This window comes from Saccharomyces paradoxus, assembly GCF_002079055.1.
Source record: "Saccharomyces paradoxus strain CBS432 chromosome XII sequence".
NCBI lineage: Eukaryota > Fungi > Ascomycota > Saccharomycetes > Saccharomycetales > Saccharomycetaceae > Saccharomyces > Saccharomyces paradoxus.
Genome location: NC_047498.1, coordinates 356,597 through 368,822, shown reverse-complemented (window position 1 = coordinate 368,822; position 12,226 = coordinate 356,597). Strand labels below are relative to the sequence as shown.

Sequence of the window (12,226 nt, the reverse complement as noted above, 5' to 3'; positions counted from 1 at the left end):
ATAACGGCTCAATTGCTTGTGTTGCCGGTCCAGCGTATTTATTTAGCTGAAAACAGTTTGTTGAAATAAGGCTCGCTTTTTTATTCAACTAGTCCTTGTGAGATTACACCACAAAAAATTAAAGAATTCACCTTAAACCTGCATTTATGAGCAAAATTTGAACTTACTACTGTTTTTTTCACCGTTCCAGTCTGTTGATTTTGTGGTTTATCAATGGGATGAATTGAGCTTTTATTGAGCTTTTATGCCTCCATTGAACGTTTGGAGAATTATGATTGTTTGGGCGTTTTGCATACCAAAATAGCCGCCGATACGCTGTTTTAACGTCGGGTAATGATAGAACGAACGGGTAACGGAATATATTGAAGATAACCCAACAGAGCTGTCAATAACGGATCTTGCATAAGAATGTACGGCCCGATCAAAGTTCCTTACAGCCCACTCACGAAGTTTCTCTTTCGAGAAAAACTTTTAAACCTCGAAAGTATCCAAGCAGGAAGATCTTATCAAACTAACATATACGTTCGTGCTTCGCTTCAACCTTGTCGTCAAAACAATGGATGAACAAGAGGAAGCGGTCATCTTCGGTATCTGCCTTGTAGACTTTCATCATAAAAGAGGCCCTGAAATAGAATACTGGTATGGACTACCCGAGGGCACCCAAAGCGCAGAACTATGGCCAAATTTACCCTTTCAAGCACTTCCTGATGGTTCCCATTCTTTTGAAGAAACATTCACTTATTTCACGTTGCTATATGACGAGAGAAGACAAAGAAGTCCTCCTAACGGGGCAACTAACCTGAGTGATGATAGCATCAATGACAATACGACTTTATTTGCCATATCCTGCTCGAGACAAATAAAAAGTGATGAATTGGTAACTAAAGATAAAGACGTAACTCGGTCTACTGTGCAAAAGGCAATCGTAGTCATCTCGAGACAACCAATTTTTGGTCAAATCAAAGACAAACTTAGTATTGTTACTAATGCTTTTTTCTTGCAGCATGATTTTGGGGACAGGAAGATAATTCAGTCTTTATACGAAAACCTGAAGTCGATTTATACACCTGCATCTTTGGTCAAAAATGCTGAAAATCGTCTTTATATTGGGTTATGTTTGAGAAAGATACTACACGATTTTAAAAAAAATGCTTTGGTCTTGTTGAAGGCAATTATGCTTGAGAGAAAAATTATAGTTTACGGTAACGATGTGGAAGCTTTGTGTAATTTACAGTTCGGTTTAATCAGTTTAATTCCGGACTTGATGTCGAGCTTGCAGGATTCCGGCAGTCCTCAGTTGTTTCAGGATATTTCGAAGTTAAATGTGATAGACTCGTTTAAATCGAGCAATCGAGAATCAGTGTTGAGATTCTTAGGTTTTCCATTGCCGATTTTCGAAAAAGGTGGACTATTTTCACCCTATACTCCACTGCAGCAAATGAATGACATACGATCAGATCATACTTTGTTCTTCATGATAGGCAGTTCCAACACATTGCTTGCTGAACAAAAGGAAGAACTATGTCACATATTTGTCAATACGGACAACTCCACTGTGGAAATTTTGGACAAGGCTTTAAATCCCGTCCTCCAATTGTCAAGTCATGATAAAAAATGGATCGAATCTATATCTGGAATCGTATCAGACACGTGGAACGAAAATGATGACGAAACGCCAAAAAACTCTCAATTTGAAGGGAGTGAGGATTTCATTAGGTGGCAGTTCGAGGACTATTTAACGGGGTTGCTTTCAAGTGTTAAACTAAGTGACTATTTGGAACTACATAAAGAGAATGATCAAGCTTTGAAGACTATACCTGAAGATATGCTAAGTACCAATCCCGTGCATTTATTTAATTTGAATTGGGTTCACAGTTGGAAGGAGACACAAAATTTTCTGATATTCAACTCAAGAACAGATGATAGATTGTTCGATTTGTTTCCTCCAAAACATATATATAATGGCGCCGACACTTTGTCTTTATTACAGCAACGATTCTTGGCCACATTTCATAATTTGAAAAGGAGCACCAGCAACTCTTCGAGTAATAAAAACGGACATCAAAGCGAAGAGGATACCAAAGACCAGGAAAGCATCAACTCGAAAAAGTCTGTTTCGCAAATTCCTGTAAACACTGGAAGGAACACAGAGAAGCCAGCGACTAACTTATGGAATTCATGGAAGGAATACTTCAACAAACCAAAGAATACCGCTAACGATGGTATTACTGAATCCACAGAAGACCTTAAAAACAGAAGTAAAACATCTAATGCAATACAGAAAGCTATGATGGGTTTGGGTTTACATTATAAACCTGATGGGGGCGCCGACCAACAAAGTGAAGAGGGATATAGTGAGGATGGTGAGGATGACGATGACGATGATGATGGTGACGATGATGATGACGATGATGATGCTGAGGATGATGAAGAGGACGATGATGATGACGATGACGATGACGATGACGATGACGATGACGATGACGATGACGATGACGATGACGATGACGATGACGATGACGATGACGATGAGGAAAACGGTCAAGACTCTAGTAATGGTTATACCGACGCCACCAATATCAACACTGATGACGATGATGATGATGAAAGTGAACAGAATCTTGAGCATAATGTAGGAAATTTCAATGAGGACGGAACCGTTGCAGATAAGGATATTGAGAGTGGTTCTGTGAGTGATAAAAGTTGCGAAAATAAAACTGGTATGCATGAAAACGATAAAAATGTTGAAGAACAGTCTGAGAAGAGGAATACAGTTGAAAATACCGATGAAGAGGACGGTGCGAATGACGCTGAATAATCAATAGTGCGCAACATGAAGGAAAAATATGATGTCCATATTATCTGTTAACAACGGCCATAACATATGGGTCCATATGACAAAAGGAAGAATATAGAATGGAGCTCTCTCAAATTGAGGAAGTTGCCGGAAAAAATAATCATGAATCTCAGTACTTTTAGTCGTATCAAGAAGATAACTGAATAATAATTAATAGAAAACTTGGATTGCCCCCACAGGCGAAATGAGATTTAGACATTATATAATAGAACTTTTAGGAGCTGTACAAGAACGAAATAGGAACATTTTTATGAAGAATGTTATTTGCATAGACGCTATCAAAGTATGTAAAGCCTAACTTCATAGTAGCCTTTTAAACGCTCTTTTAGCTTCTTAAGGATTAATAACGTAGTTAAATTTAATGCTTAGGATATAGTTATAATATCCTTGGTGGAGTCTCATAAACCTCAATAGTAATCTCAAACAATTAAAATTTTTAAATGAAGTTAACGATAAGTACATTAGTTTCTACAAAATTGGACGTTCAGCTGCTTTATTCATATAAATGAAAAAAAAAATCTTCCCCGCCAGGACTTGAACCTGGAATCTTCTGGTTCGTAGCCAGACGCCGTGACCATTGGGCCACGAGGAACAAGATTTATTAGCCTTGTTGTATCTCAAGATGAGGTACCTCAGCATTACTAGATTTACCAACCTAGACATAAAACATGTATGAAACACGTACGAAACAATAGACAAGATTAAGTATACTAGGCAACCTACTTGCCTAAGATGAACCAAACCAACCAAACGTATAAATACCGGAACAATTAGTTTAGATCCGAGATTCCGCGCTTCCACCCTTTAGTTAGATTCAGATCTTATATAGATTATATCGGATAAGTAACATTCTGTGAATCACGATAATAATAAGTCTGACAACAAGTTACTCTCCTAAACGACTTTAGGATTGTCAAGACATCCGGTATTACTCGAGCCCGTAATACAACAAGCCTCTGATGGTTGCTACCATTATATTTTAGAATACAATATAATCTCTTCAGTAATTACTGGAGTTTAATAAAAGTACAGGAGATGCGAGTTGCTATGGTAACTGAGAATTGTGTGAATAATTAGATAATTGTCGGGATTCCATTGTTACTAAAGGCTATAATATTACATATATAGAATATACTAGAAGTTCTCCTCGAGGATATAGGAATCCACAAAAGGGAATCGATAGTTCTACATAGTGTTATTACTTTATCTTCTTTCCTTTTATACGTTGTCATTCATTATCCTATTACATTATCAATCCTTGCATTTCAGCTTCCATTAGATTGGATGACTGTTTCTCAATCTTTATGCCATCCTCTTGCACCGCATGTGATAATATAATACTAAATAGATGATATTAGAATTTCATTCCAACAGTTAGTTATATTTGTGATTAATTCGAGTCGTCACATTAAATATATGATAACTACCGGAATTACTATTATATTGGTCATAACTAATAATGAACTAACCGGCGTGTGTTTTGTACCTCTCTTGTATAAGTATATAAATATCCATATTGAATATTTATTAATACTACCCCTCTTTACTTCTAATCATCAATAATTTTTGATAAATATAATACGATTATGAAATAATTGTTAGTAAGAATCAACTACCGAATGTTGACTAATATTCATGTTTGTATTATTATATATGGATTAAGAAGATGACATAAGTTATGCGATATAATCACCGAGTCTAGTGAAAGTTGAAACGCAAGGATTAGTAATCTAATAGGATCAAAGAGCGAACTGTACAAAGCGAAAGAAGAAATAATGGTATTATTAAGTAGAATTATCGATATCTTTTTGTGGCTTCTTATATTCTCGAGGAGTACTTTCAGGATATTCTGTATAACTGATAATATATATGGCCTCATCCACGGTGAAGTCTAAGAAAATCATCTTCGCATCAACCTACTTCGCAAGACTCAATAAACGAAAATCAGTAGCTCTGTATAATACTGAAATGATTTTATCGTGGTGCTATATATCGCCATTCATTAATCCTTATATACATCATTCCATGCATTTGAGCATCCACTAAATTGAAGGCGCTCGAATTCTGTTTTACTGGCCATATGGTTTCTGCTACCTTTTTTCACTGCCTATAATAAGTAGTTGTGTTATGATCAATGAATGACAGCGTAAAAACGAAAATAGAAAAGTTCTTGATACTACGTAGAGTTGCTGATTCCCTTTTATGAGTTCCTACATCATTAAGGAGTGTTTTCTAGTACAAACTATATGCATAACAGTTATTCTCAACAAAAATGAAAATGTCAAAGACTACACAAAATGTAGCAAGTGTACACATGTTTTGGGTAGAGCATCTTTTTAGCAAGTGTTCTTTTTTCTGCCTCTTCCATTTCCTTTTTTGTTTTTATTTATTTTATATTTTTTCCCTGCAAGAGAAAATTACTCCACAGAAAAAGCATATATTAGATTTCAAATATAAACAATACAAAACAAAGAAACCTTAATCGAAGATATGAGCACTGAGGAACAAACAATGCCCCATAAATTAAAGATCTTGACATGTGTGTCATAATAGGTCGTTTTAATTTCTTAAGCTTTCCCTGTCTACCAGCTTCACAAGAAATTTCAATGAAGTTACAACAAAAAGAAGAGATGTCTTTTATTGCGTGAAAATACGTCCATTTTTCATTGTAGTTGGCTTTTCCCTTTTTTTGTTTCCTCTATACAACTATATACGTAAATACTTTTATGAGTACCATAAGAAAAAGAAACATCGGAAAGAAGTAAGAATGAGTGGTTAGGGACATTAAAAAAATACATTTACTGTTGAAACTCATTAGCGTACTGAATGGCCTGGTTGCCGTAGTCCGTAATGGTGTCATTTGCGGCTACGCGATCGCCAACTTTGTCTCCACTAGTTATATCTGAGTGATTATTTCCAGTAGTGCCAGCGCCATTATGCGAATGTGCAGACATGTTTAACTGGACTTGGGCTTGAGCCTGCGCCTGAGCCTGCGCCGCGGCGGCGGTGGCTGCGGCAACTTGGTCATCAAATGTAGCGGATATATCAATCTGTCCATCGCTGCCACCAATCTTGTGAAAGTCTAGGATTTCTGAATACATCATAACTCGCCAAGTATCGACAGGCAAATCTGCATCATTAAAATGCCAATCGAACTTAGCATCTGCTACTGGTTCATCGGTAGGGTCGTGATAAGGGGCCAAGTAAGGATGAGCCAAGGCATCCGCCGCAGTGATTCTTTTCTTAGGATCGAAAACCAACATTTTTTCCAAAAGATCTACAGCATCAGGTTCGACTGTTTTGAATCTTTCAGAAAACGGAACTGGGTCTCTGTGTGGTAATGAAGTAACAAACTTTAGAGTATTTTCGGAACAAATAGTATTTATCACGTCTTTTGGCGGAGATCCCAACAAATCAGTAATGATAGAAAATTGGTGAACATGATCCTTCCCAGGGAACAAAGGTTTACCTTCAATCATTTCAGCAAAAATACAACCAGCGGACCAAATGTCAACCTCGACATCATATTTCTGCCACGTTAACATGATTTCAGGGGCCCTATAATATCTAGTGGAGACATAACCTGTCATTTGGGGATCTTGAATTCTTGCCAGACCGAAATCGCAAATCTTCAAATCACAGTTTTCATTGATTAGAATGTTGCTTGGTTTCAAATCTCTATGAATGACACCCGCAGAGTGGACGTATTTTAAACCCCTCAAAATCTGGTATAGGAAATACTGAACAAATTGCTTTTCCAAGGGTCTTGTTTGCAAGAGTCTATGTAAATCTGTTCCCTGTAATTCTGTGACAAAATATATATCTTCCAATGGAGAAAGAAATATGTCCTGTAGGCAAATCAGGTTCTCGTGTCTTAGGTGTTTTAGTAGTTTTAATTCACGGTATGTTCTTTTAGCCAGCACTGCGGTGGAAAAAGGTTTCATGATTTTCTTGATGGCAACCGGTTGAGATGTCAAAGTGTCCGTGGCTGAGCAAACCAACCCAAATGCCCCCATCCCAACAGGATTTAAATCATTGTATCTATTTGTGATTTCGAAAACCGTACCGAATATTTGCGTTCTAATGAATTCCTCGTTCGTGGTCATTATTATATAAGATAATCGTAGTTTTCCCTGTTTTCTTTTTAGTTCCTTTTTTCGAGCCTAGTATTTACCAATATAGAAGAAAGAGAGAATAAATAAAGTTTCTTGTTAGAGATTAGTTACTTTTGCTATTATTATCGCAAATTCCTTTCCTACTGTACGAACAAGAGAATAACTACTACTGCTAGTGTAAGATAGTATAACAGTTTCGACGATAGATAATATTTGCTTTTCGCTGGCCTTTTCTTTTTTTTCGTTTCTTTCCCTTCGAAGATCCTCCCGTATAATACCGCCGCCAGACCATGCAGGGTAACTTATAAACTCCTTTCCGCTTCAGCCTGCCACAATCCTGTACATCAAGTTGCCGAACCGTCCCCATCCATGACGAAATAGTTTGAGCTGTTTATTTATATACACGGGCAAGGTCTTGGAGGCAACAAACATTTTTCTGATTTATTTGTACTGTTTCTACTTATTTCTCCAACCGATCGAAATTAACTCTTAATGAAGGCCGTTTCTTGCCTGACTACTAAAAGCAAAATAAAGGAAAGCTTAATACTCTGTGCTGTAATGAAGGAGGACCAAAAAGGATAATCTCGATTTTAAAGAGGTACAATGCGGACCCTTTTGTCACAAAACACACATCATACATAGCGGGAAAAAGAAAGAAAGGGAAGAAAGTATTGCAGCCATGTGACCGCAATCTAATTATAGATGCTGGCGCCCTGAAGATGTATCTAGACCCAGCCACGGCGTCATGCGTTACCGCCGGATGTAAAATCCGACACGCAAAAGAAAACCTTCTAGGTTACGCACTTCACTCCACCCATGAATCTCACAGTTAGTCCAAAAGAGGTAGCACAAATTCCAGATGCGGGAATTAGCTTGCTGCCACCCTCAGAACACTAACGCTGCGGTGTGCGGGTATCCAGTGCTATTTATAGATGCGCGTGTCGGAACCATCATACGCGAGAACCAAATGGGAAAATCACAATGGGTCCAGAACCGCTTTGAGTGCTGGCTATTGGCGTCTGGTTTCCATTTTGGGAATCCTTCGCCGCGTCCCCCTCTAAAACCTCCGCACAAGTTCGAGAAAGCGGGAAAAAAATAAAACGCCACCAAAAAAAATAAAAGCCAATCTTCGAAGCGTGGGTGGTAGGCCCCTGAATTATCCCGCACAAGTACTTTTCAGGAGTAAAAAAAACGTTTGTTTTGGAATTCCCCATTTCGCGGCCACCTACGCCGCTATCTTTGTAGCATCTATCAGCGATAACTCAGCAGATTTTGCATTCGTGCTGCAGTACTGCGATAGTGGGAGTCTTGCTTGCAACATAACGGCAGAAAGAAATGAGAGAAAAATTTGCATCCTTGGCCTCCGTTCAAGTATATAAAGTCGGCATGCTTGATTATCTTTCTTTCTATTCTACATTGTCTCTATACTTCTTCTCCTCTTCTATCTTTTCCTAAAAATACCAAGAAATTAATCTTCTGTCATTCGCTTAAACACTATATCAATAATGCAATTCTCTACTGTCGCTTCTATCGCCGCTGTCGCCGCTGTCGCCTCTGCCGCTGCTAACGTTACCACTGCTACTGTCAGCCAAGAATCTACTACTTTGGTCACCATCACTTCTTGTGAAGACCACGTATGTTCTGAAACTGTCTCCCCAGCTTTGGTTTCCACTGCTACCGTCACCGTCGATGACGTTATCACTCAATACACCACCTGGTGTCCATTGACCACTGAAGCCCCAAAGAACGGTACTACTTCTACTGCTGCTCCAGTTACCTCTACTGCTGCTCCAAAGAACACCACCTCTGCTGCTCCAACCCACTCTGTCACCTCTTACACTGGTGCTGCCGCTAAGGCTTTGCCAGCTGCCGGTGCTTTGTTGGCTGGTGCCGCTGCTTTGTTGTTGTAAACTTAGTTTATTATCATTTATACATTCTAAATTTATAAACTTTTTCAACATTTAACAAATACATAACTGGGATTTAGTAGAAATTCTTTTAATTTCTTCTTTTTTTTTAATCAATATTTATTCTTTTTCTTTGGTTCTGTCCAGATATAATGTTCTGATATTTTGATTTTTGTTTCAGGTTCCTGCACGTCGCGGAGTTTGTTGCCCTTAATTCACAGTAGTACTTTAAGAGTGTACACAGTGTTTTACACAAGGCGATATGGGCGCAGAAAAGTAAAACTAAAACACGCTCTCTCATATAACGCAGTCTTTTGTATTGAGTCGTTTTTATTTTATTTTTTATATAAACATGGTTTTATTGTCTATTACATAGCATCTACAAATGGGCCAAGACACTTTCGACAGAGGAAACGGTAACATCGGTACCTGGGTTGGTTTCCTTGGCGGCGTAAGTAACGATACCGTCTTCAACAACCATGGCCCATCTACCACTCCAGTAAACACCGTCACCGACGGCTAATTCAAAACCGATGGATTTGGTGAAAGCACAACCTGGGTCGGAAGCAAACTTGATGTGTGTAGTATCCTTAACACCTAAGCTCTTAGCCCATGCTTGGTTGGCAAATGGGTTGTCAACAGTGACAACAATGACTTGGTCAACTTCCTTTTCTTTAACCAATTCATCCAAGTAGTTGATGTAACCTGGAATATGGCTGACAGTACATGTTGGGGAGAAAGCAGCTGGAGCACCAGTAATGATGACCTTCTTGTTGTCGGAAATCAATTTGGACCATTCAACTGTTTGTGGCATCTTACAAGCTTCGCTTTCAGCATCGCTTTGACTGATTGCAATGTATTGGAATTTGTAGTCGCCGGCTGGGAATTTCTTGTTAACTAAGTCAGACATGTTTTATTTTTGTTATTAGTAGTACTAGTGTTCTGGTATTCTGAGTATTCTATTATGTAGAGAAGATATGTTTACAATTGGTAAAAGAGAGGAAACTGTGCTCCTTTATATACTGTTTCGTTTATCCTTTTCCCTTACATCGTCCTTAATTCCCCACCCCTTAATTTTTCAGTTTAACCTCTCAACAATACGTAAATATCGTCCGGAAGGGGTGTGGAAAAAGGAAAAAGAATGGCACAGAAGAAAATTAAGAGATGATATTCAACTTCATCACCAAATACTGACCTTTTTTGGCCAGAGCTCCCCGTATAATTACAAATCAGAAAAAATCCGCGCCCACCACCTTAACGGAAGGAAATATTCCACATGTCGGATTAATTTTTCCTGGTCCCATGACTTGTGCCGAAATCTTTTTCCAGTGACGTCAAACCGGTTTTTCCGAATGCCCCACAGGGACGCCGATGATTAGGGTTCTTTTTTTGATTACTAATAAACAGCACAAGCGTAACAGGTCCAGGCCAAGAACGTGGTTTATAAATTGTATGTCCTTCAGGGCTCAAGATTAGCTTGAATATGACTATTCAAAAAACATAAACAACATCCAACTAACGCACAGTCACGCGCACACATATTAGATGCCTGGCGAAAAGAGCGAGACTGTGGTTTATACAAAACAGTTAGAAACTACTCCCGAGCTTTTGCCCAACAATGAGGTTTTCAGGATCAAGATCGGTCAAAAGCTATTTGAGATTTCAGGCGCTACGCTGAATTCTGATGCGCCCAATTTTTTCACCCAGTTCTTCAATATGCATGATAAGAACACCATTCTGTTTATCGATAGGTCTGAAGACGTATTCATCATAATCTACAGACATTTGCAAGGTTATTTTCCCGAGATTAAGGATGAAGTAAACTTTTCCTCTCTTTTCACGGATGCATTATATTTCCAGTTACCTAAATTAGTCAAAATAATAAAAGAATACGACTACCACTTCACCAACATTGGGGGTGTTTCTTTTAAGGTGCCCAAATCATTGTTTCATGAAGAAGGCAATCGGCTGAACTATTTCGAAATGATTTCCCGCACATTTTATGAGGAGATTGAAAAGTGGGAGGCGCATAAGAAATCGGTCTTCCCACCTTTACTACCGCCCTCTTATATTGCCAGGCCCCCAGAATTTTTCCGAGATATATTATCTTTACTAGGCGGTGCCGAATTAGAATTATCTGAAAGAAGAACCGCATCTTTGATCAAAGAGTGTCGTTATTACCGTTTTAACAGGTTGGAGCAGGAATTAGTGAAGGCAAAAGTTATCTATAATCCCTTAACTAATTGTCAGGAAATTTGCATAGCTCTTAACAACGTTTCTAAGAATGGTGTAACCATCGAAAGATTAACAACACCCTATACCGAAAACCAACCTTTAGCAGTAGGGAGTTGTCCCAATAAAAATGGAGGGGAAAAAACCGCTACTGGAATTGATAAAACCGAGACTGATCTAGGCGGCAATGATGATTCAGAACCTCCAACAAAAAAGGTAAAACATTCTATTGAAAGACATTGGAGCATGTTAAAGTATCGAAGACCTTATATCGACACGGTTTCGCAAGATCTTATCTTCCAGTTACACTCTAACCAGTGCAAAATAATATTCAACAAAAAGAATAAGACGGTGCATGTGGACCTATCCAGAGAGGCCGCAGAATTGTTCGAAAATAAATTTTCAGATGTTTTGTTGGAAACCCCAGAATTCAATGTCGATCTGTCTGAATATAAGGTCAAACTTCGTGACAGTCAAATGCAAGTTGAATCTCATCTAATAATCCCCGCATGCGTCTCTATCTGTGACTTGATGGTAAACGGCGCAAAATGCTCCAATATCTTCTCATTAGTTAACGACTCCAAATGTAAAGAGAGGGTCTTGGACTGCACCAATTTAAAAGTTTTGAATTGTGTTCATGGTTTGAAACTACACCTATCGAAATCCATGTGGAAGTTAGGTACGAATGACGGAAGAATCATCCTCGTTGCTGTGAAAGCAGAGACCTTCTCAGGGACGAAAGAATATTGCAAAATGATTGATTTTCTGTGAAATCGTCAAAAAAGAAACTTTTTTTTGTTTTGCATATATAATTTAATGGGGCGTTCGAGTATGATCGTACCAGGGTAGCATAGCTGTAACAATATTCACATTCATATTCATAAAGGACATAAGTACCAATAACATTCCTACATAATAAAATTAATTAGGCATCGTTCATCGGCTACCCGAAAGGAGTGGCTTGGATTCGAACGCGAGACAATTTTCTACTCCAAATAGTGGTGATCTATATCATATAGAGAAACGAAGATACACTGCTATCTGATGAATACCTTTTGATGAATAAGTTACGCTACTCTAACCGATGATAAAAAAAAAACGAAATAAATCTCTTT

The 12,226-nt window shown here is 38.3% G+C and overlaps 5 protein-coding genes and 1 non-coding gene across 6 annotated transcripts; 3 read left to right on the top strand and 3 right to left on the bottom strand.

Annotated features, from left to right (window-relative positions):
* Positions 1-556: 556 nt before the first annotated feature.
* AVL9 (Avl9p) lies at positions 557-2,818 on the top strand (the record flags this gene model as incomplete). The annotated part of the gene is made up of 1 exon (XM_033911995.1): positions 557-2,818. The coding sequence occupies one exon, from the start codon at positions 557-559 to the stop codon at positions 2,816-2,818; it is 2,262 nt and encodes a 753-aa protein (XP_033767886.1).
* A 558-nt stretch (positions 2,819-3,376) lies between these two features.
* Positions 3,377-3,449, bottom strand: SPAR_Ltrna4R. Its single transcript has one exon. It is a non-coding gene; the product is annotated as a tRNA-Arg (tRNA).
* A 2,206-nt stretch (positions 3,450-5,655) lies between these two features.
* HOG1 (mitogen-activated protein kinase HOG1) lies at positions 5,656-6,963 on the bottom strand (the record flags this gene model as incomplete). Its single annotated transcript, XM_033911994.1, has 1 exon — positions 5,656-6,963. One exon carries the CDS (start codon positions 6,961-6,963, stop codon positions 5,656-5,658), a length of 1,308 nt encoding a protein of 435 aa, XP_033767885.1.
* A 1,514-nt stretch (positions 6,964-8,477) lies between these two features.
* Positions 8,478-8,882, top strand: CCW12 (Ccw12p; the record flags this gene model as incomplete). Its single annotated transcript, XM_033911993.1, has 1 exon — positions 8,478-8,882. One exon carries the CDS (start codon positions 8,478-8,480, stop codon positions 8,880-8,882), a length of 405 nt encoding a protein of 134 aa, XP_033767884.1.
* A 376-nt stretch (positions 8,883-9,258) lies between these two features.
* AHP1 (thioredoxin peroxidase AHP1) lies at positions 9,259-9,789 on the bottom strand (the record flags this gene model as incomplete). The annotated part of the gene is made up of 1 exon (XM_033911992.1): positions 9,259-9,789. The coding sequence occupies one exon, from the start codon at positions 9,787-9,789 to the stop codon at positions 9,259-9,261; it is 531 nt and encodes a 176-aa protein (XP_033767883.1).
* Positions 9,790-10,424: 635 nt separating this feature from the next.
* Positions 10,425-11,882, top strand: SPAR_L01610 (uncharacterized protein; the record flags this gene model as incomplete). Its single annotated transcript, XM_033911991.1, has 1 exon — positions 10,425-11,882. The coding sequence occupies one exon, from the start codon at positions 10,425-10,427 to the stop codon at positions 11,880-11,882; it is 1,458 nt and encodes a 485-aa protein (XP_033767882.1).
* Positions 11,883-12,226: the final 344 nt, after the last annotated feature.